This window comes from Corapipo altera, unplaced genomic scaffold (genome assembly GCF_003945725.1).
Source record: "Corapipo altera isolate COAL_440 unplaced genomic scaffold, ASM394572v1 44, whole genome shotgun sequence".
In the NCBI taxonomy this organism is placed as follows: domain Eukaryota; kingdom Metazoa; phylum Chordata; class Aves; order Passeriformes; family Pipridae; genus Corapipo; species Corapipo altera.
Window position 1 is genome coordinate 7,052,134 of NW_020884880.1, and position 24,870 is coordinate 7,077,003.

At 35.4% G+C, this 24,870-nt stretch overlaps 1 protein-coding gene across 10 annotated transcripts in view; it reads right to left on the reverse strand.

The window, feature by feature from the left end:
* DGKB (diacylglycerol kinase beta) overlaps positions 1–24,870 on the reverse strand; it is a 387,634-nt gene that overhangs the window by 44,630 nt on the left and 318,134 nt on the right. For all 10 annotated transcript variants that reach the window (XM_027639264.1, XM_027639265.1, XM_027639266.1 and 7 more), the window contains one exon: positions 22,948–23,143. In XM_027639264.1, coding sequence (XP_027495065.1) covers positions 22,948–23,143 — 196 coding nt within the window. The remainder of the gene's footprint in view (positions 1–22,947; positions 23,144–24,870) is intronic.

The window sequence follows — 24,870 nt, forward strand, 5'->3', positions numbered from 1 at the left end:
GTGCAACCATGCTGCACATTATACTGAATTTTGTTTCAGTGGTTGCTATATATATATGAGATGGAATCATTTCTTAAAATTCAAACTGTGAATCTCTTTCCCCAACAACTTGGTTTCTTCTCCAGAGGAATGGGCAGGAGAATGAAATAACAAAGAAAGATCAAAATGGCTTAAATAAAAGCTATTTAATTCCTGTGCTTGCTGGCTTGTCTTTGTTACTCATTGAATAGTTGTACTGAAATAAGTAAAACTATTCACACCAATTAACAAAACAGAATTTGGGTCATTCTCTCATTTACTTGATCTAAAAGATGGCTCTGCTGTGCATATGTGGTCTCAAAGCATGTTAGGAAAGATAAAAACTACATGACAGTCAGCTGAAAGAAATACAAATTTTACCTGTTTAAGTCCAAATCCAAAATGAGAAGAGACTGAAAAGCTAGTAGCCAGCTTAGAATTCCATCATGTAGGCAAGAATGTTTCCAGTGCTTTTGGAATAAAAATTCAAAATGTTGAAATTTTCTTAAAATTCTTAAAAATTTATTCTAAACTAAAGGAAATATTTTGCTTTAATAACATTGAAACGTTTCATTTTGATTCTGACAAATCTGTTGTATCATAAAAATAATAATATGGGGGTTAATTGTATTATAAATATCATAAATAAATTTCAACATTATTAAAATACAGTAAGAGTAAAAATTACTGTATTGATTTTTTCATTGAAAATCTTATTTAAATCATTTTTATAATATGTATTTAAAGGAAGTTTCAGGTTTTATGTCCATAATGGATCTCTAACTACAAAGCTTATTCAACATTTAAATTACATTAATGAATTGATGGGGTCTTACAACCTGAGAAACTGATGCAAGTATTTATGAGAACATTTACTACCTGTATAAATCCAGTGAATGTAAATTGAAAATAATGTAACAGGGGAGTGTTCTTAAAGGACACATACAACTAACCAAAACAAGATCTACATTGAGTTGAATCTCGTTTGAAACTGAAATCACATCAGAAAGGCTTTTATTTTAAAAAATGTGTTTGCTTGGAAAAAATAATTTTGAAAGCACTTGAAGAACTTAGAGAATGATAGCTCTGAGTAATTATTTAAAACAACATATATACACTATTTCTGGAAACAAAACCTGTCCAAGCAGGGGATGAAGAGGGGGCAGTTGGGCAGGAGAAAGTACACCTTCATTTCAGTTGCATTTAGCCACTTAATGCCTGAAGTCAGGTTGTCACTCCAGGTCCTCTCTACAATAAATGGAGAGAAATGGGCAGTCCCAGATGATGACCCTGTATGAGTCTCAAAGTGCTTAAATACTTATGAGTTCTCATTTCCCAAGCCTTCCCTTAGTGATCTTGAAAACACAAGTGTTTTCTATGTGTCTGCAGACACATAGGAAACTCATCACACCACAATATGCCAACATTAAAAGACAATGCCCATCACACCTCATTTCAACTTTTATACTGATACAAAACAGGAAAGAAATAAGAAGATAACACCTAGTATTAAATTAAACAGGATTCATGAAGAAACCACTGCTAAGGGGCACACAGATTTTGGAAGCCGGTGATGAGGAAACACATAATTCCGTCCAAAAGGAATTTTTACTGATCTATGTTTCCAGCATAATCCATCCTCCCCTTGCATGCTGCAATTAACAGCAGTGAAAGAAACATCTATGGATAGTAAACACTTCATAATAATCTAGTAAAAAAACAGCAAAATAATAGCAATTGAGAGACTAGCTTTAGTAAAGACAGGAAATGGTTGGAGACTGAATGTGATAGGCCACTGAATGACAGGTCCAAAGCTGTAATGGAAATAAGGTATGTAATAAGGGTGATTTTTAAAAGCAGTTATACCATTGCCTGTTAGCACCCGTTGTGCTGTGACGAAACTGGTTTAAGTTTCATGATGTGGTCATTGTTTCTGCCAACAAGCCTCTGCAGGTCACATTGCAATAAATGTTAATTCCTAGCAAATAGGGTTTTTTTTGAAAAGAAAATAAAGACAAGGCTAACATACTATTTGTTCACAAGGAACAGTGGGCTTTCAAATAGAAAAAAACGTTTGTTGATTCATGATTCAAAGGCAAAATTGAAACTATGCAGATGGAGGTCACTGGGAATTGTTCTAATTAGCAAAGTGCAACAAGATAGATCATCTGTTTCTGCTTCCTCTCCCTAGTCTCCAAATATATCTCATCAAGAACAGCTGCCAGGAAATAAATAAATAAATTAACCACGTGAGATAGAAGAGTCATGAAAACTATCAAGTGCCAGCCAGAGCTTCTTTAGGATCTAGAGCTGCGCTTTGCTAAGAATTCCTACCAGGGAAAGAGTCATCAACATACCTTTGTTTTGATATAAATGCATATTGGAAGTGTATTCCTACAGTTTTACTCTAGGTCTTGTTTAATTAATCATCAAATCTACACAGATACACGCTCAAATTAAGCTTGTAGAGACTTAGGTAAGCAACCAACTTCTCCAAGGCATTGTGATAGACCTACAATAGCAACTCCACCACTGCCTTACTCTTTACCTGAAATTAATGCTACTTGAAGCTAAAAATGCCCTTTAAAAGCAGTGTAAGTTGACATGTTATAAAATATGCTTCCACAGTAAAAAAAGAAACTACTCTCCACTATCTTTATGATGTAATACTAATTCAAAACATTTCACACTGTATATGTCACCATTATGAATGTGCTGATTTTTAAACTTCACATAACACAGAAACATGGTTTATTATGGTAGAGAGGAAAAAAAGAAAACATAGAGTTTACTTAGGGAAAAAAATCCTAAATAAATAATTCATACTTGGATGAACTGAATTCTAGTCTTTTAGAAGGTGCCAACAGATGGTTTACATTTATAGAAAGTGCACTTGCTGACTTTTAAAACAGATATTAAAATTCATAAACTATATAATTAGTTCCCCTTTGAAGTGCCATTGTATTTATGAGGAAGATTTGAATTTTCCCAGATGAATAGTCTTTAATCATAATTTTACTATGGTAAAAGTGCAACATGTTACTTTTTAGCTACTGTTTTATGTTTGTAGGTTCACAATTAAACTAATCTAATGATCAGTCAAAGAACAAACAGAAACATGGAATCTCTACAAGGCTGATGTTTTCAGCTATTACAAATTTCAAAGCAGTTTTAGAGTTTTCCCATTCCTTAAATGAAGGGCCTCTATTATCAGTCTTCATGTGGTAGGGGCTCATAAACTTTGACTTCAGTTTACAATATCCCTGCTTACACTTAACACCATATCCACCACAAAAAGCAGTGAGCTTGCAGCTCATGTAAAAGTGGGCATGGAGTTCTTCTCAGCTAAGTTTAGTAATTCCCTACTGGAAACACAATCAATATAATATCCTGGTATTATTGGAACACTTCATTGTTATTAAACTAAATGTTAGCACCTAACAGGGTTATGATTAAGGCTTACTTTGCACCTATAAAATATACAGTGAATAGCTTTCATTAAGTATTTTCATACAACTTTTTCCTTGTTCAATTGCTGATTTACTGTTTAATATCTACTTTTTGATGAAGCAGAGTAATACTAGCAGGTATGGAAGAATCTCACTAGATGGGAGAAGAGTTTGTTGTCGCAGTGTCATGATTAGAACAAAGAAATCCTCTTTTTCAGTAGAAGGCTGTTGAATTTAAAAATAATTCAATAAATTAGTTTTATCCAAAGAAACTTGACCAAGTAAGAACTACTAAGGAAAGACTGTCTGCATATGTTGTCCACAGCTCAAATGCCTTTATACTTTTGGTAGCATTATATATCAAACCATGGTGACGCACCAAAACAGCTACCTGGGAGCTGTGGGTAGATATGAACAGAGTTCCCACAGTTAGGCACCTAAATGAAATATCTAAATGAGGAGATGTGTGTCCGTAGGATCACCTTTTCCAGAAAAGTAATTACATGCAGGAGGCAATAAGCAGTGGATAGCAGCCTAACATCAGAACCTAAGTTAGGCAGTGGAAATGTCATTTGTTCCTAGAAATCATCTCCAAAGACTAATGCAATGTAATATTTTGCATAATGCTTAGTCACCTCTTAATTCTACACTCAGGTGAACAAAGTTTATTATTCTTTACACCAAAGTTTTGAAAGAAGATTAGTTGTGGTTATTTCTCATCTGAATTACCATGGCCACAGAATGCTATTCAGAGTGAGGACAGGGGGTATACTAGGTACTATACAAACAGGAGTACATGCTTATTCTTGCCACTTGCTCATGTGGTCAGACTGTTTTTGTGTTTCCTGAATGTGTACCTTGTTTACAGAGAAAATTCTAAAGGGCAGACTGGACTGTTTTTCATAGTCCTTCTCACTGGTAACCCTGGTCTAGTCAGCCTAATGAAAGCATTTCTCATCAGACAATGTGTAAACTGAAAATTCTTGATCTTCTTAACTAAAATAATTAATGTTTTAAGTAATTTCCACATAACAGAGCCCACCACATCACGTATAAAACTGGGTAAATTCTCCTTCAAATGCCCACAGGTATGGATTAATCCCCAAAACCTTTCTTATTTTCTGCATAAGACAAAGGAGAAGCTAGTGGTAAAAACAAACAAACAAAAAAACCCAAATCAACCAGCCAACCAACCAAAACATGAAGAACTTGAAATTTGGGATTTTGAAAACTTTAGCTTTCTTCAGTGGGCATAAAATCTACCAACAAAATTCACATCCCTTTCACATGTAGTAGATCTCTATAGCTTTTTCTCCACACTGTATCACTGGCAAAGTGAGGTGACCAACCTGTTGACTTAAACATACTAAATATTCTTTCTAAATGTTTTATCTATTAACTTAACTACTCATGTTTGATACAGAAATATAGACAGTGGAGAAGTCAACTGATTGCTGCTAAAGCAAGTTTCTTCCTGTTACACAACACAACCACACAATATTCTTAAAATATTTTATTTACCAATATGGAAGACTACTAGGGATGCAAAAACTGGGAAAGAGTCTGTTTAAATTGTTGAAGAATGCATTAAAAAATCAAGTCTTATGGGATGGGTGCTTTCTAATTTCCTGACATTTATCTTTTACATATTCTTCAATGTTTTCCTCCCCACTAAAATCTATCATACATCCCATTATATTAAATCACGTGGAAAATGTAGTTTGGTTCTATATCACTGAATGTTATGCATGTGAGAGAAATCAAATAAGATTCAGGGTTAGAGTTCTGCCAATTATTCAGACTGTGTGTATATATGGATAATCATTTTGTTTTTTGCTAAACTTGATCCAGTCAAATCAGACTTGTATGGAGGTACAGTACGTAACACAGATTAAAGAGGTATAGGGACCATAAATGTCTTATGAATTAATTTGAATTGGAAGGGTTTTTCATCTGAGAGCATGAAACACAACTGAGTCTGTCAAAGTGCAACCTGAATTTTGCTAGTTTTTATAATCATGATAAATTTACCTTCAGTAACAAGCCCCAGGAGAGCACTATGTGTTACACTTGGATCTGGATTGAGTCTTTCACCCTCCATCCTTCCATGCACTATTCAAACAAACACATTTTCCCCAAAAAGTTTCATCTTATTCTGGAGAAGAAATACAGCTTTATATACTGAGAGTTAGGAGGTCTATAACTTAAACAAGAACAGACAAAAATTATCATCGCTTTTACTGCAAAGTGCTAAGATGTGAAAGGAAGTTACTTTATATGACCAGCTTATAGACTGGTGAAAGTAAAGTATAGCCTGTAGGAAAACAGTTTTCTTAAGACTTCTTTTGGAACCCAAAGACAAAGGCAATGTATTCAATTACTGGAAATAGATATTTCCAGTATATTTTATAACTACTACTAAACTCAAGCCTGCTATGACTCTCTTCGGGATTTTATGCATTGGAGTCTTTGTAAACTAATAAAAATGAGATGCTATCGTGAAAATGAGAATGGGCTGTAGCCCTTGATAGAAAATAATGGAGAAACTCACAAATCAAATTGTTTGACATACAAGTACATTCACAGCGGCTTCAGGAAAACATAATTTTTCGTTTTGGTCTACGAATATCTTCCATGACTAATAACATATAAAACACTAACAGTATATACTATACTGTTTCAGTTACCTGCTCAGTTTAGGTGTTTCTCAAGTATATATTTTGCACAGAAAGAGCCCTTTCCACTTGTCCTTCCTCGCAGACACACTGGTCTGAAAACATCTGGAAAGTTACCTACCTTGCTTTGTCAGCAGAAGTCAGATGTGGAAAAAGTTTACTTTGGGGGATACCTGAAATATTAGGCTGCCATGTGGAGGTTGTCCTGTACATAAGTGACTTAGCTGGACTGTTCACATGATGACATAAGTTATTTCTCTCCTATTCAGGTCAGAATGTGAATGCATTCAAAGCTCTGGAGTATTTCACTGGGTTAGATTCAGGTCCATTATTAATATCTAATTTCCTGACTGATATTAGAAGCCTCATTAATACTCTGAAGTTTGACCATTAATATCACATATTGGTTGTTAAAGGGCTGGAAGTTTCTGATCCTTAAAATATTTTTTCCATAAAACTGAAGATGTATATTTATATACCTGGCATCTAAGTTTACTGGGACTCAAAAAAAAAAAAAAAAAAAGGTAAACTAAACAAAACGGCCTATTCATTGTTTGTTCATAAAGAGGCTTATTCAAAACAAGAGATACTTTGATTAGGTTTCTTGAAGAACACCTGTAAATCACTGTGTTGGAAATCTGCCTGTTACTAAAAAGGTTATGAATAGCATAAATAATTTAATTTATGAGCTGTAGCTGCTTATTATGCTTTATACTTTTTGCACTTAATAAAGGGACAAAATAATAAACGCTGTTGAATGATTCAATTTCCCAGCACTCAAATACAACTTCTTAGTCTCCCCTAGTCCAAACAATTGAGAGCTCTTGGCCTACTTGAATGAGTGAGTATAGCCTTCCAGATGCAGACAAATAAACTTGCAAATATTTTATTTGCCTGTTAGTAATGATATTAAAAAACATATCTCCACTGAAAAAAATAAATAGTCACTTATGTAATACTATTTCTACTCTGAACTCTTTTGGAATGCTGAATGTTTCACAGGTATATTGGGTCTTATATTTTCAAATATTTCACATGCTAGTTTGCACAAATTATATATTGACACTCCTGTAGACAAGAGAGGAAGAAACTCATGTTTACTTCCACCTTCACATAACACTTTTCTCATTATCACAATTGACCCTAAAGTACATTTCTTTCCGTAAATCATATTAGCATTGCTACATCTATATATACATAGCTGTAAGAACAAAAACCACAGTGACTTCGAATAGATATACCTTGGCCATACTTACCATTTTCTGTTAAAAAAGAAAAATCTTTACAAAGGATCACAGAGATTTGCTGCTTTTGGAAACAGAAGAGAATATCTTGATCTTACTGCAGGAGAAACATATCTTTAAAAACACAGACACCAAAAACTCTTAGTCATTACCAAGGAGCTCTGCAGCATATTGATCCACTGTATAGTGAAGATTGTTCTACTCGGTCTGGCTACCCCAGCTATAGTTGCTTTGGTCCCCACCTGCTCCTCGTGGCCTGTCTGCAGTTTAGGGGTGCATACCAACAGCTGTGAGGGCAAAAATTTCTGGGACAGCATGCTGGAAAACTCAGCATCTAGCGTGGACTCATTCAACCAAGTCTCTCACCTGGTTTGAGTCACATTGACTCCCACACACAGAAGTAACTCAGAACGATTTTAGCATCTGGAGGCTTTATTAGTATTCCTTTCAGAGAATGGTCACACAAATGTAAGTGAAATATTGACACATTAAGGCAACTAGTAGACAGTAGGAAGAAGGATTACCACAGCAAAGCCCTTCAGGTTTATCTTGTGCCCCTTTTAGACTCTCCTATCACAGCTGCATTGGTGAGTGGGCTATTGGGACATCTTTTTCATCAACTACAGGTTAACAAATATTTCTGGGGCCAATATTCCTGTGGATAATTAATTCCAGTTATTCATGACTATGAGCCTGAATAATGGACATGACTATAATCTGATACATCTGATCTACTTCAAACACCTACCTCAGGAGCACAAGAGGAACCATGCCCTGGTTGGGCAGACAGCTACGGTGCAGCTACTGTTGAAAGATATGATGAACATGAGAACTGATTTCTATGCCAAGGTTTGCAAGATCTAGACCGTACAATTAAAAAACTCTACTTGTCTTCTTCAGTTTCCACTATTAATTTTTTTTTACAGTCTTTCTCTACCTAGGTCTTACACAGAATTTGAAGTGTAATTACGAAGAGATCTTTGCTTGCTCTTGAAGGCAGGTTGTAGGAAAGAACTGTCAATCACACATAACAAAATAGTCTAAGTATTTTCTACTTGCTTTCTAAAAGAACTGCATGGCATTCACTATAAAAATGAATGGAAATATATGGGGTTTGTATTTATTTCTAACAATAAGGCATGCAGTAAAAAGGAGTACCATCAGTGCAAATTAGGAGGTGTTCCTTTTGGATAGGATTTTTAGAAGCAGAGATAAATAATAATTTGATTCCTACACATTTAAGTATACATATACAGATCATGTCCTGTCTTCAAATATCAGTATCTGCAAAAAGAGGGAATGATTTCTGAGAAATTCCCAGCTAGGGAATTAAGGAATTTTTGTAAGAGTCAAGCATTAACCTGATTTCATCTTAATTTTGGGTCAAACTATTAAACAAATTTTAATCAAGACTTTCAAAGCTCATCAACAAGCTAATTTTAAGTGGACTATGCATGTGTTTAATCATACACACAGTCAATAATCCAACAGAAATTAAGGCTACATAAGGCTGAACAACTTTAGACTTACTGTAGCTAAATTTAACATAGAACAAAAAAAAAATAAAAAATTATCAAAAAATCTCAAAAAAGTTTATCCTTACTTTTGTCTAAATGAGAAATGATACAGATTGTAGAATTTTGCCTCTATGAACAGATGTGCTGTTTTTATACACACTATTGGGAATGAAAGTTTGTTTCAAGACTACTTCTAAAACATCTTAGAAACTTAAGGCAGATCTTTCTAACAAAAAAAGGTTTGTTTTTTTTAACATGTCTGTAAGCAGTTTGCAGATATTTTCGATATACATGGAGAGTTTTCTGAGGAAGCTGTGTGTGTTTCAAACAGTTGTTCAGAGACCTCTTTGCAGTTACCAGCAAGATTGGCTCTTATCACTGTCATTCCCTTAACTGTGTCTACTGACATTCCACTTTTGTCTTCAAACCAGATGTCATCCATTACTGAGAACATTCTCTCCACAGGTGCATTAGTGTCTTTGCATGCCAAAACAAATTCAGCAAGGAGCAGGAGATTTTAGAATGTATGGTATTTTTTTAAATTATTTACAATTTTCACCCATATTTCAGTGAGCCTTCTGCACCCAAAACCCCCTTACTGAGGGAAGAGGAGAAACCTCCAGCTGAAAGCAGGAGGTTCATCTAAAGGCTCTATTATTTAAAAATAAAATAAAAATGAATTTACCCCTCTTGTTGTTTTGGGACTATGTTCTGCATACTACTAAGAAGATGGAGGATTTTGGTTTAAGAAGAAACTCAGATTTGAATACCAATGACCAAGTAAACAAATGTTGCAGGGATGTATTTAGCACGAAGGGGAAACACCCACTTTTGAAGAATAGGCTGGCATAAATCTGTGTAACCAAGTTAGTCCAAGTAATTTGCGATACTAAACTTGTAATATTCTTCAACGTAGAGGGTTTAAGCCTCCATTACAGTAACTGAAGCTGCACTGCAAGTCAGAAATGAGTCCACTGAAGCACTCTTACATCAGCACCTTGACCAAAAGTGCCGGGACCAAAATTTTCATGTCAAATGAGATTTGCTGCTGCATTATACTGTTCATATGTTTCTTACCTTCAGTATTCCACTAACTCTGGTCTTGTCTTCTTGGGAAGGTTAGCACAGAGTAAGCCAGGATCTAGACTTAAACAGCAACTCCTTTTTAGACACTTGTAGTTCATATTAAAAATGCTATTGTGTGGGATAGAGTGGGAGCACTTCCAGTGCTGTTAAATCATACATTCAGCAATTCTTTCTGAGTAGAGGCCTATATATTCGGTGCTAATTACTGCTGACACTGCATGGATGCAGTTGCTGATGGCTCTGGTATTAGTGTAAACAGTCTGTATTTAAAAGACCATGACTCTTCCTACACAAAAATTTCTTTCTGAGTATCTCATGCAGTGACACAGATTTCAAAATCTACTCAGCATGTCGGAAAAATTGAAGGAACACCTCAGGTGAAAGCACATATTTTTTTAGATGTTCTTAACTTTCAATTACCATAGTATTTCTAATTTTTGAGTTTAGGAAATTTTAGTTGTAATAATGTATTGCTTCTCTTACAAATACCTAAATTCTGCTTTTGCTATTTTTCCTTATAATGGGTGGCAAAAATTGATAGTGTCATAGTTTCAGGCAGTTAGAACTTAGGAGTAATATCCCATAGTCATGAGATTTCTTTTTCTTTCTCAAAAGAAATATAATTCTTTATTTTTTTCCTTCTAATTTTTGAGTCTTTAAGTTTCAGTCAGGTAATTTTCTGCAACCAGAAGAACCAAAAATCAGAACCCTCTTACTGAAATCCAAGCTTTCAAAAAGACCTCAAGATCTTGGTGCAGACTACGTGTGGGGCAAAATAAATCAGGTCTTCTGTGAAGCAGGGTGGAGGGACAACAAGTACTTTACCTACTAATTCCAGATTGAACCATCACAACAGTCTTCCTTTTGGTGTGGAAGGTCACTCGCTTCAGAGCTGGACTCCATGATCCCTTCCAACTCAGAACACTCTGTGACTCTTTAATTTCTATCAGAATAAATGTAAAAACTCGGATTGTGAATATTTTTTTTCCACACAGCCTAGAGAAAATGGCAACATATGAGAAACTTTTTACTATCAGTATAAGGTCATATAAATATGATGCCATTTGCACTCCAGGAAGCTTTTTACCATTATTTTTACAGGTCTGTAAGCTTTTTGGGATCCAGAGGTCTTAAACTTTAAACAATTTTCTCACAATAAAATAGGATAAAAATCAAAAGAAACACAAAGTAGAAAGTCAATAAGCAGAAATTAAATACTTTAGAAGGGGAAAATTATATTCTCAGCTATATCTAGAGTCCAGATAAATGGAAGGGAGGCTTTCTAGAAGATACTATGGGTTTGAGAACTCAGCTAGGTTCAATTGGCTCTAAACGGTTTTAAACGCAAACTTAAAATTCAATATGTGCCTCCACATTGACCATCAATGGGCTAACCAGGTCTGTAAGGAACCAATGAACAGAGTTTTCATTATAAAATAAAACAAAACACAGAGAAGGTATTTATAAGTTCCATTGAGGATGTGCAAACCAGAAAAAGAAAATTTAGCTCAAGACTGTAATTTTATTATTTCTGCACTGCTAACAACTATTGAAGGTTATTTTAAGTGGAAAGATATGTGTCTGAATACTGATAAGGAGGATGATGGGACAACTCCTGAGCCTTGCACAGTGGACCTTTACAATTGTTTAATTAGCCTCATGAAGATTTCTACAGCATGGAATGCAGTGCTAAGGAGACAACAAAGCAAATACAGTGGCTTTAATCTGTGCCTTCTCAATATCAGGGAAAGAAGCACAGTCAGAAAATGTGTTGCCTGCAGGAACCACCCACTGGGGCTATACATAGGCAGCATGATTTAGTGTTATCAGAAATCACAACATATACAATAAATGGCAAAATCTGTACCTACCTGGATTTTACAATTAAGTATATACCTCTGCTTTACTGCTATTTTTCTTATGTCAAATTTCAAGGACTTCCGATGATGATAATAAACCCCCCCACTGACATATATGAAAGATAAGCAGTGTGTTTGTGACCCTGTTGCCTGGAAATAGTAGGTCCAGAAATAGTGGCACTAAACTTTAAATAAAATTATAGAACTCTTTCAACCTTTCTACTCTCACTGTGTAAATGTGAAAGTATTGTAAATCTTGTTGACAGTTATTGCCATATTTATTGGAACATATTCAGCAGCAGTTTGAGAAGTGTTCTGCAGCATAGCTAGTGCCCATTACCTGTCTTCCTATATTTTCTTACAATTTATTTTCACCCCAGCAGGCAGTACCTCACAATGCCATTAATTTGTTGGGCAGCTCATACTTTCCAACACAAACTACTTTACAATGTGCTCTTATAAACAACCTGGTGGTTTACTGGCAATGCTTAAGAATGTCAGGAGGGAGGCTACGATTTAAAGGCAGTAGGTGAAAAATAGAGCAGGTCACAGAGATGACATGGTTTGACCAAACCTCCTCTCCTTTAATTTTACTATCGTCAGCATAAGTGCACAAAATTTCCAGACTTACACTTGGTTTCTGTAAATATTCAACTGAAACAATCAAGCTGCTATCAAGCAGTGCTTTTTGTTGGTTTGGTTGGACACATGCTTTTGCTACACAGTATTCTGCTAATAGCATATTTGCTAGCAGTCCACAGGTACTAGAAAACAAATGGAGAAAGAGGGAAAAAAAGAAATCTTTAAATTGATTTTAACAGCAAGTAAGAAAAAAATCCCACCCAAATCCCTCTCTCATTGCAGAGTAATTAGGCACTAGTAAAATACTTGCATGACTCCAGTATATATTGATAGATACACATATTTGACCGCTTTGGTTAGTACAAATCTTAGCAGAGCGAGGGGAAAAAAACCATCACTAGTAGAAAAAAATCAGCTTTTTTAATATCACAAACTGACTTTGATTCTTTTGCTTTATTATATGCTCCTTTTTTCCACGACTCTGTTTCATACATAAACACTAATTTTTTTGTTTTAAATTCTAGTAAGTAATGCAATATATATACACACAACCTGAGGTCTTACCAGGTCCTTCACATCACTACATTTTTAGAATATTTTGCATATTTTTTTTATCAGTAATACTACTGTGTGCTGAAGATGTCTCTCCTGTTGTTACTCAAAATTAAATTGCTGTCAATCTGACACCTTTTGCAGACACTCAAGGAACTTGAAATTTTCTATTAACAAGTAATAGTTATAATGTATCAGAGAATATGATTATGTGTTACAGCAGCTAAAAATGATCTGCTAGGCTATTCTATTTTTATTTCTGTATCTTTAATCTAAAGATTCTGGCTCCTGGGGCAGGGTTAAATGAGCAAACAATCTGAGTAATATGCCATCAGTATTCCTATGGAATACTTGTCTGCCGTTACACAAATTGAATATTGTGAAATGGTGATTGCAGCTTTTTGTACAAAGGTCAAAATATAAAAATGTATGTTTGGAATCAAGAAATGTTACTGTAAATCTAAGCGTTATATGCAAGTATCAAGTTATTCACTTGTAAAGAGAGCCTGGAAGGGTTAAACCTGTCTCAGTCTTAAATTCATCCAACCTTTCTAATTCAGTTTATACATTTTCCAAGTGCTTGCAATGTTTTCTAATAGCAGGCCAATTCCTTAACTCATATAGGAACCTAAATTACAATAATCATATGTATTGCTTTCCCTGAGAAAGGAAACACCTGTTGTAGTTGGTTAATTGCTGCCTTTTTGTAAGCTTTTGGAAGAAAAGTAACATAAATAATTTATATCTGAAAAACTTCAGAAGCAGAGAAACACACAAATTTTAAAACTGATATGAAACTCAAAACCTATGTTGAGATAGTAACAGATGTTTTCACTCTGTTAATTAAAGAAAAACTCTGTATCAAAGTACCATAATAGGATATGGTTATTTTATAACTAAGATGGGGCTACTTTCTGTTCTGTTCCACTTCTGCAATAATTGTTACTCATGCCACTACAGAGCAGTAGGAAAAAAAAAAACCCTCTACAAAAACATGAGAATGAAAAAAAAAATGTATGTGTACATAAATCAATATATAGTGTAGAAAATATATCCAATGAGAAATTTAAAAAATTCATTCACTTGTTTCTATGGAGTCCTTGGTGAAGTAGAGAAAAAGGCATGTGATTACAACCCCCAAAATGTCAATTAAACTTATATTTTTAAAAATACACACATAGATTACTATTATTATTAATTATTATTTTAATCTGAGATGTGTTAATTTTTCCTAGTCGCATTTCAACATATAAAAGATGTGAAATTCTGCCCTAAGCTATGGTACTTTATTATTCATTCATATAAATCTGGTCACAGTGGAATTGCCCTCAAAAGGAGTTATGCCCCGTGTTAATCTTGTACAAATATCTATATTTGATGAATGACACGGTAAATTTTAAATAACAGCTACTCATCTGCTATATCTGCTGTTGTGCCACTAAGCTGGACACGGTAGTTGAAACAAAAGTATTGTCCGAGCAAGACCAACGTGGAGGAAAGACTCAAGGAAACAGTCCAGGAAAAGCAAATTAACTTCTCCTATCATGTACAAATGAGATGGCTATTACAGAGCTTCACATCCTGCAAAGCTTCACAGCATTTTCAAATGAAAAAGAAGTCTTCACAGAGATAAATAGCAGTAGAACTGTTGCCTTCAGTACTAGAAATGGGGGGAAAAAAAATAAAATAAAAGGGGGAGAAAAAGGAAAAGAGAAAAAAAAAATAAAAAAGAAAAAAGCCTTGGTAAGCTGATCAGTTTTGCTACAACAAAAAATGGTATTTGGTACTAATTCTCCAGTTAGTGTGTGTGAGGAATCAAAATATCTAGTTATTGCATTGACAACCCCTGCCACTTACATCTGAACTAACGGCTGTCATACAGGTAAGTGCTCATTTACCTGGGATATTGAGGCGAAAGACTCATGAAGGGTTCCCAGCAAAGCCAAGTTAAGCACTGGGAGTACTGTGGAACAGATCATATGAACCTTTTGCAGACACCTGTGCTGAGGTATGTGCCATAGGCCCTGCACAAGGTGTACATTAGGCCATATCCCTTTTCTAGGTCAGTCAGACCCAGGTTAAATTTACCTTGAATGCTGCAGAGGAGCCTGAGTTGCTCTAAGTAGCTGGCTGAATACGAGAATCTTGGCCACATCAGAAGGTGATGTTTCCACTACTTAGCAGTCACGGTGAGCCCAAGTAGAATATTGCAGTAATGCTGGAACTTGGTGTGATAATTTGGATGCTACGTTGTAGGTGTACCCTGAAACAATAAGTAACTTCCTACTTCTTGTTGCTACTTAACATGCTGTACCTCCCACCCTCACCTCTCTGTACAAACCAATTTACTGAGACTTTTTTTTTATACAATAGCTAATTTCACCTACTGCATTTAATGTCATAGGAGTTATACATGTAAATCCCTGTACTTAGAGATAAGATATTCCTTTATGCCATTTTAATCAATCTTTGTCATGGGTATGTTACTTAATAGCTCTGTCTTTCTATAGAAAATGAGCAACTTAAGGGAAATGAAACTTTTCAAAGATACATTTTCCTTCTGGCAGACTGTGAAATACACCGTAATTATCCTCTTTCGATGAATAACGTTTGAAAGAAAATGAACATTCTGTGCACCAAAATGTATAATACAATGACAATCTCAACGGCCTTGTAAATAAAAGGAAATTGTTTTTCTACTATGATCTATATTGCATAGAAACATATATACATGCTTTATAAATATAAAACCAAATCAGACTATCGAGCCACTTTTCAGGGTCCTACTGCTTTCTAATAAAAATAAACTCAGTATTTCATAGCCGAAAGGAATTGTATTTGTATTTCTAAAAGATTCAAACTGTGTTATGAATTATGGACTCCATCCTACACTCTGATGGAACTACTTGTATGAGTGAGGCTTGGGTTAAACACAGCATCTCTTAAAGAGAGAATAAGATAAAGGCACCCCAAAGCTTTACTGCTGGGGATGGGGGAGGTGGAGTGTGGTGGGGGTGGAAGAGAAGACAGGAAAAGGCCTTTTTAATAGCATAATCAAATCATGGCATTCCAGCCCACATTCTCCTATTATGAAACCTGTACTATCTTTACCAGCTTGGTAAAGTAAAATTTGAACACAGATCTTACAAACTAATGGTGCAATGCACAATTTAACTAAATGGTTAGGGATAAAGTGCCACATAGCCCTTTTTGATATCTGAATATGTCGTTCCAGTAAATATGAGCATGCATCAAAAATAAGGAGCCAAGAAGGCTACACAATCTTCAGTAGCATTTGAATACCAACTTTTCCATCAGACAGTCAGCCTAAATCCAAGTTTTGAGTTAGGAAAATTACCTCTCTACCATGAAGAAATTTGTTAATGTCAGAAAACTGTGATGTTTACATCTTACCTCCTTTGTTTTTTCTTTTTTTTTTTTTTCCTTCTTGTCCCTTCTCACCTCCACCCCACCACCCCCCTGCCCCGAAATCACTGCCTCCAAGGAGATAAGATACTGGTGATTGGCGGTTACACATTGCACTTTATGGAGCATTCTGTTCCACAGTTTCTACAAGAACCAACAAAAACCTGGAAACTAATATATATCAGTAGAAGGAACTTCTAGTTGTATCCTGCCTTACACAGGTCCTTCTACTGGGAGAATAAGGGCTTCCTTGCCCTTATTGAATCTGCAACCTCAGCAAAGCCAGAGATCAACACCTCACACACTGATGAGTTACACCACTCAGTTGCCCCCAGGGAGACAGCAGCTCCCACTGCCTGCTAAGTTCTTGCTTGAGACAGTGGGCACTTACTGCTGTCAAGCAGGTAGAAAAGGTCCGTACACTGGCTGGGGGCTGCAGCACAAAGACACACAAAGGAAACAGGCTATTCAGCGTGTCATTCACATGTTTAAAAGGTGACAAAATAATGCAGTCCAAACTAAAGACAGGGCAAAATACAACACCATTGAATACTACCATATTTCCCTACCGTGCTTATACTATAATACCTAAAACAGGTATTCCCCTACTCTAGTCCCCAGCACTTGGAAACTACACTTCAAGCAGGGCTTGCACACACTGGAAAGACAGACCCTCTGCCACAGTCCTTTCTGTTCAGTAGATTGGTGATTACAGAGCTCATGAGAGACATGGGACACATCAGCACCAGATCCATAGAAGAGAACACAGTTCAGCTCAAGTCTTATCCGGCAGAGTGATGGCCAATTCCCATTCCTGCTCCAAGGACTGTTCAAGTGCTTGATGAACTGTTACCATATGCAGAACATACAGAAATTTATCTCACCATCTAGTCAGCAGGAAGTGAGGTGTCTACCTTGGCCTCTTCCTTAAGTTCCACTTAACTGGAGAGGGTCACCTCCAGTGAGCATTTTATTCTTCCTACCTTAGATGCTTATTTGAATACAGGATAAACACTTTTGTTGAGGTGGCTCTGTCTACTGGCTATGGGGTTGATTTTCAGACACTGAAGTTAATGTCACCCTAACCTGAACAGCCCTCAGAAGGATTTCATTTACTGTAAACAACACACTCACATAATTGTAACAAAAAATTCTACACAGAAATATGTGACCTTTACCGTAAAGCTTCATTTTGTGCTGTAAAATGTTCAGAATACTTATGGCATATACTTTGACAGGAAATAAAGTATTGTTTGAATAAATTTAGAAATTTTTTTTATAATGTTTAGACTAATGTTAAAGGTTTAATGCTTTAACATAGACTAGCTATGAAATAGATCTAATTAGCTATTTTTCTCTGTGGTAATGTGTTAATGTCTATGTTGCTGAAAGCTGTCTAAACAAGATACAAAATAAGGGCTATTACCTTATCTAGCCATGACATTATCGATAGCATTTAATAAATATATTATTATAGAGACTTCTCTATACATGCCTTGTTCCATGTCAAAAATAACCTGAAGTCTACCAATAGTGAATATACACTGAGTATATTTAGTGTATATAATACATATACATTGTATATAGAACACAGTTTCTAACTTTTTCAACAAGGAAAGGTCACCTGGCCAGAGTGTAGTTTATGAAAGACCTCCATAAATCAAATAAGCCTGCTAGCCCAAGTCATAAGTTGTTTAGAGAACATGTCAGGAATCCCGTTGCTATAGGCAAGCTTCTTCTTCATCCCATAGAGGGGAATTTGACACCTAATAAGAAAGGTATTTTGTATTCTTTTAAAATATATAGATATTTTGAAGTGTTTTAAGGCCTTCACAGTCTCTGCATGCTGCATGTTTTTAACTGCTTTTAACTGCAGTGAACTGCCTGCATACACATTATTCTACCTCCATAACTTCTGCATTTCCAGTCAGAAAGTCATAATGCAGTTATTAACAGAGATTTCCACACAGAGGTATTGAATTATATTAGTAAGCTTGGCTTAGGCCTGGGTGCTGTGACATGAATGCACATTGTCTTGAACTAGTTTAGGGGCATGTCACAGAGTGACAGCTCACTGCAGCTTTTAACCAGATGCACAGATCAACCTGGTAAGTACTTGGTTAAGTATCAGTGTGCCTGGTGATGTACAAAATAAATATGAAGAAAGTATTGCACTGAAATATTTATAGTCTAAAGGTTTCACCCATTAATAGTTCATAGATATTGTCTTCAGGAACGAGTCCATTGAGGTGAGTGGAACTACTTGTGCAAAAACAAGTTACGTATATGTTTGCAATAAAGTCTCAAGAGACTTTAAAAGAGATTTCATTTCAGGACAAGGCCCTAACTGAACTTCAGCAATGAAAGTGAATCAAAGTACAACAGCCACCCCAAAGGAACCCAACTTCATTTAACAAAAAAGTTTAATGGAGAGATTTTGAAAATATTATTTCTTTTTTGTCACAAAAGGGTTGAAAATGTTATTTAGTATCTCCATGAGGAAGAAAACTGTTTAACACTTAACATAAGTGGAATATATATTTCATGTAAGACATGTTGTCATTCAACTTACGTTTTGGATGCAATTTCCAAACAAGTAGCTCAGTTATTTGCATTTATGTTTCTCAACTCATAGTTTAGTTTATATATAGTATATTCATCTTTTTAAAGCACTGATTTTTAGCATTTATCAATATCTGTGTATATCCAAACGAAAGTCCTACCCAAATAATATTCAAGAATAGTTCACAGTAACACCTAAAACCTGTAAATCGGTTTTGGATACGTATATCATAGCTATGTACATACTAGAAGATTTTAAACAAAACAACAAATAGAAATATTAGAAGTGTCAGATTCATAAAGTCAAAATACCAATTAAGTCATCTACTTTCACAAATTGTCACATATATCTGTAGTTATAGTTTTACCAAATGCATTGACTTTGTAAAAAAGAAATTGTACTGATAAATTAGAAATTAAAATTAAATTTATTTATAAAAAATCCACCTGATTTTTACCCTAATAACACCTGATGAAATACCCTCTCTACTTCTGCACAGAAGCTGATTGAAATCTGGAGTATCTTTTTCCATTAACAAAGATTATGATAATATTTAGTACAGTACATGTAAATATGTGGGTTTTTTTTCCCAACTAGTTATAAGATAATCAGAAAAAGATATTTTCATACATGTTTTATACAAAAATATTAAAGTCAGTTACTAGTTAAATAGAAATACAATACACACAGACACACACACCTATATGCCATGACTACCTCATGTTACTCTTTAGCATACATGCACAAACTCCTAATGAGATAAGGAGGGAATGTTTTTAAATAGTGCACCTTTTAAATTGCTACATTTCAATATATTGTTTTTTTCAGACTACTTGCACATAATCAGATTATTTTCCAAGCAGGTGTTCATTTGATTACTTAAAGTATAAATTGCGGTCTGGCTATTGAGTGTGAAGAGGTGGATAATGGGAAGGGTAAAGAAAATACAAGCCTTTTTGCATCAAGAGGCAGAAACAGTAAATAGGAAAAAAAAAACAAACTAAAAAAAAAAGAGGGAAGTAGGCTCAGAGGAATATTACTTCCCTGCATTGTACAGATATACAAGAAAGAAAAATTATTTGGCAGAAATTTGACCCTTTTTCCTGGAGTGATGAACATGTTGTCATGTATATGGCTTGTTAGGTGCAAGAGAGGGAGGACAGCAGCAGGATCTCACAGAGGATTTTTTGGAAGTTTGCAAAGTCCTCCCAGGGCTGTTCTGAGAGGAGCAGTGCAATATGCTACCCAGAGTGAGGAGTGCAACTACCCAGAGTGAGGAGACAGCTTCCACTAGTCTATGTAAGTACCCCATTTAGGGACTCGGAGCTTCAATTCAGGTATTTATGGTCAACTTACAAAACCATAAAAATAGAGACAAAAAGAATACAGACTGATACACAGTTAAAAGAACCCCCACAGTTTAAGTGAAATTTAAAAAGTCTAAAACTAAATGTGCATGACGCCAAGAAGTCACATATAAAATGGTTAGATTAAAAAAAAAACCACCACACAAAATCCAACACCAAAACCTGATGTGTATATATATATATATATATATATCTCCATAGGAAAACATGATGCTTGATTACTGTCTCCTAGAAAGTGCAGTGTTTAGTTGTCAAGTGATTAGATCCTTTATTTGAATATAACATGAACTACATGGATATTTATTCAGAAAAAGTTAATAAACAAACAAAAGTTAACAGGTAAGTATGTATTTATCACAGTTCTCAATAAAGCAATACCTACTTCTGCACCAGGCATTAATACTATGCAAAATATTTTCTTCCAGCTAAAAAGTACAATGTGCCAAAAGTACAACGTGCCTAAGAAAGCAATCAGCCACTGAGGAACTCGTAACACTTTAAAACTGACAAACAGTCAGTTATTTCCACAGTGAGTGGATTCAGATTTATCAAAACTATTTGAGAAGTCTAGCCATAAAATTGGTTAAATTCCATTATTCAGCAATAATCTTGAATTCTGAGATGAAGAAGCACACTCAGCCTGAGAACCTATCTTAGCTAGCTAAGTGACTGTTCTTTGCAGTATAAAATAGGAGTAGATCCATAGAGCAAATCAGTTTGTTCTCAAATGTTCTCACCACGTTCATTTTGGAGTTTTACTTTGAGTTCTTTTAACCTAATTCCTTTTAACCTTATGGACTGAACACCCACTTGCAGTCAGAGTATGTGCACACCCCCTTCCTACCTCCATTTAAAAGGAATCCAGTTTGCATGCTCAAGGCTGCTCAATGTTGCAAACTGGAACACAGTATATATGGATGACTGAAACCCAAGAAGCATCCTCCTATTCAGCACTAAAATGTTACTGTAGATGCAAACAATAATACTATCAATGTACTCAGTGATGAGAGAGGTGCTACAGTTTATGATATTGAGAAGTTAATCTCTGCTTTAAAATTGCCTTTTGGATGAAGCTACTTTCCATCCACAGTGCATATCAAGTGATTAGAAACAAAGTCAGGAGAGTAGCTTTTCTAAATTAAGGTGCTTAATGTCTGCTTTATGAACACTTCAACAGATAATGTAGCAACTCCTGTTCAGTCTTTAATATTTTTACTATAACTTTATTTTATCCTGTCCAGGAAAATGAAAATGGAGTGTAGCAATGCCCTTTTAATACCCCAAATATAGTCAGTAGATTAAAATCATTGTTACATATGTATCAAAGACATACATAACTTCAATATTTAAAGAAGTGATAATGTCTGCTTCACCACTATCAAAAGGATAAATGTCCTGTCTCCCCATGTTCAGAAGCAAAACAGAAGGAAAAATTTTGGTGAGCCCTTTACCCAACAGCCTGCATTCAACTCTTGAACATCAGGATATAATACAGACATTGTAGTGGAGAAGCTTAGCACCTGATAAGACTTCAGCTAACAAACTGTACTGGTGAGTCACACTGAAATACTGAGAACACATACCGAATTGCTCAAACTTACAGAAATTGAGTCCTAGCCTCCAAACCATAAAAAAATACTTTATTCCTAAACTTTTGTAATCCAGATAATTTAGCTGAATTAAAACTACAATGCATATTAATGAATATAACTAGTGACTTAAAAATTACTGCTGATGAAATGTAAAAATAAGATATCAATATTAGTAAAAGGATCATAATAGTAAAAGACAGTTAAAGTCCTGATCTGTATTCAGTCCAAATAAGGAGGAGAAGTAGGAAGATATTCTGAAGCTAAAGACAATATTTTCTGTCGAATAAAAAGAGAAAAATCAAACAAACAAACAACCCCAAATATTTTCAAAGTCTGGTCTGTTCATCCCTTTGGTGTGAAGAGAGTGATGGTTTATAATCACTAGAACTTGTGATATGCAGCGATGTGTTACAATGTATAGTATTCAGATTCTCAAAGTAGAACAGAAATTACTATTTATTATAGGCTTTATCAAGAGTAATCACCAGGAAATTATATGAGCCTTGCCTGTGCAAGCCAACTTCAGCTTATGTATTCAAGGATTGCATACAGTATCACAGTATAGTAACATAAAATGTATCGGCAGCTTGTACTTGTTACCCTAATTTCCCATTGCCTCTAGCCAAAGCTTGCTAGAAACAGGGCATGATTATCCCCAAGTTTTATGCACACTGACATTAAGAAGCATTATAAATGCTCAGGAAGCATTTTCCAACTCCAAAATCTCCAGGTACTTCTAGACTGAATGTCACAGTAGCAAACAGTGCCACATGGTGTGTTTAGTTTGCTTAACAGGTAACATCTGGGGCAGATTTGCAAGTATATAGACTGTAATTGTTAGCACATCTTTGTTTATGCCTTTGTGCCAGTGCTTCCCATCAGAAAAGCTAAATGCACAAGAAAGGAAATATCTAAGAACTGTCTATTCTTTTTCTTGACAAGAGGCAATACAAGGTTATTTATACAGCTGAGTTGACTGTATTGAGCCAGATAGCCTATATCAATCTGTAAGCTTACCTTGGCATGCAAACTTCAATTCCTTGGCATCTGTAACGGTGGTTCTTTTATCTGACCTCTTCTTTTCTGTCCGACGGTGGCTACGTCTTTTCTTTGTCTCTCCCCAAAGATTCGATCCACCATGCATGCTTGGGATGTTCAGAATGGCAATTCCTTCCAGAGATATATTGATTAAGTCTATCTGAATTCCATCACACTGATTAAAAAGGGGAAAAAGAAGGGGAAAAAAAAGAGAGAGAAAACAATAAGAGAAAAAGAAAAATCTGAATATTCTACCTATCAGATATATATTTTTCTTCAGCAATTCATCGTTCTTAACACTGCTAATAGTTTATTCAATATTTACACCTAATATATATACTTATATTTGAAAAGGAGATATGAGATCAGATTCTCATTCTGAAGGTAAAACATGATTGCTAGTCAGCTTTTGACTGCTTATGCTTCAATACAGCTATTAACAGAAAACCATTTATTCTATCAAAATTTCTATATCAATAACTGGAGGGGTTTTGATGCCTGTTCCAGCTAAATTGTCTGTCTGATGATTTTGCAATGATACTTGTCACTGTAACAACTGAATCCCTTCCACATGAAACTGAATATAAAAGTCCCTGCAGGCAGGGAATACACAGGCTCATGGAACAGGCCCTGAGAACACAGAACACCACACACGTATTAGTTTCAATCCAAAGGCACAACAAGTATATCAGCATAGGGCTATACCTGACTAATAACTCCTACTAGGAGGTAAGATTAGTAGAAATGGGTACAGCAAATGCTGATGCAGCTACAGCATTTCTTATCCCAGAACCTCTACTATCCAGTTCTCTTAAATACACAACATTGCCAACGGAAAACATAGGTTATGGAGCTAAAGAAGAGGTATCAGTGACCTAAAATTTTACCAAGACCTACTGGACACACAGAAGTAATCTTTGTGGGATAGTCCCCTCAGTGATGAAATAATGACTGTAGGGCATCTTGTGTCACCAGTATGCATTTCTCCCGCTTCCTACAGCAAACCTGGACTTACAGGCATTCGATAGAGGTACATTTCTTTGCTAAATCTGGCTTCCAATTATATCTTATAAGGGACCATATTTTGCACTTCTGGAGAATGGTTCAGGGTTCTTAACTTACCAGCCTGTTGAGTGACAAACTGCAGCATTTTCTCCAGTGGTTGAAGCCTATGACGTTTGCAAATACAGTTCACCTGAGACACACTGGATAAGATGCACCTAGCTTGATAGGATACACCTACCCTTTGCTGGCTATAATTTACTCAAGCTAAGTCTCTCTACCAACATTGTTTTAGGATCACAGGAAGCTCCTAACTCATAAAAAATTGTAGAAAAATACTGAAGAAACTCCACAGAATAAAAAAAAGACCCAACTTCACATTACTACAGTGGAACCCGCAGGTGGAAGGCAAAGCATTCAGTTCTACTGATTAGTTCACTGAACCACCCAAAATTCCCAGGATTCATATACATGTACCTTGTCTAGACTTAGATTAGCTTCATTCCTCATGATAAAGATGGAGTATATAGATATCCTGGCAAGTCACATGCACCACAGCGTACAGCAGCATATTTTTTAAAACATTAGATCCTACTCCTGCAATGTTCTTCTGCAAGCTAGTAAAGGATCTAGTCATCCATTGAAAACTGATTAAGGGTATTATTTTGTAATTCCAATATGCAATAATCAGGAAGAAAACTGGAAAAATAATTAACCATGCTTCAGTAATAGTCCACTGACATCTTGCAGCTTGCTGCTCTGTGGGTCACTGGCACTTCTTCCTCTCTGCCTAAACCTTTATTGCAGTTTTGAAGAAGAAAAGCAAAGTATAACTCAAAAATAACTGTGAATAATTATTTGTTTACTCTGAAAATTTCTGAGATCACAAAACAGAACTGT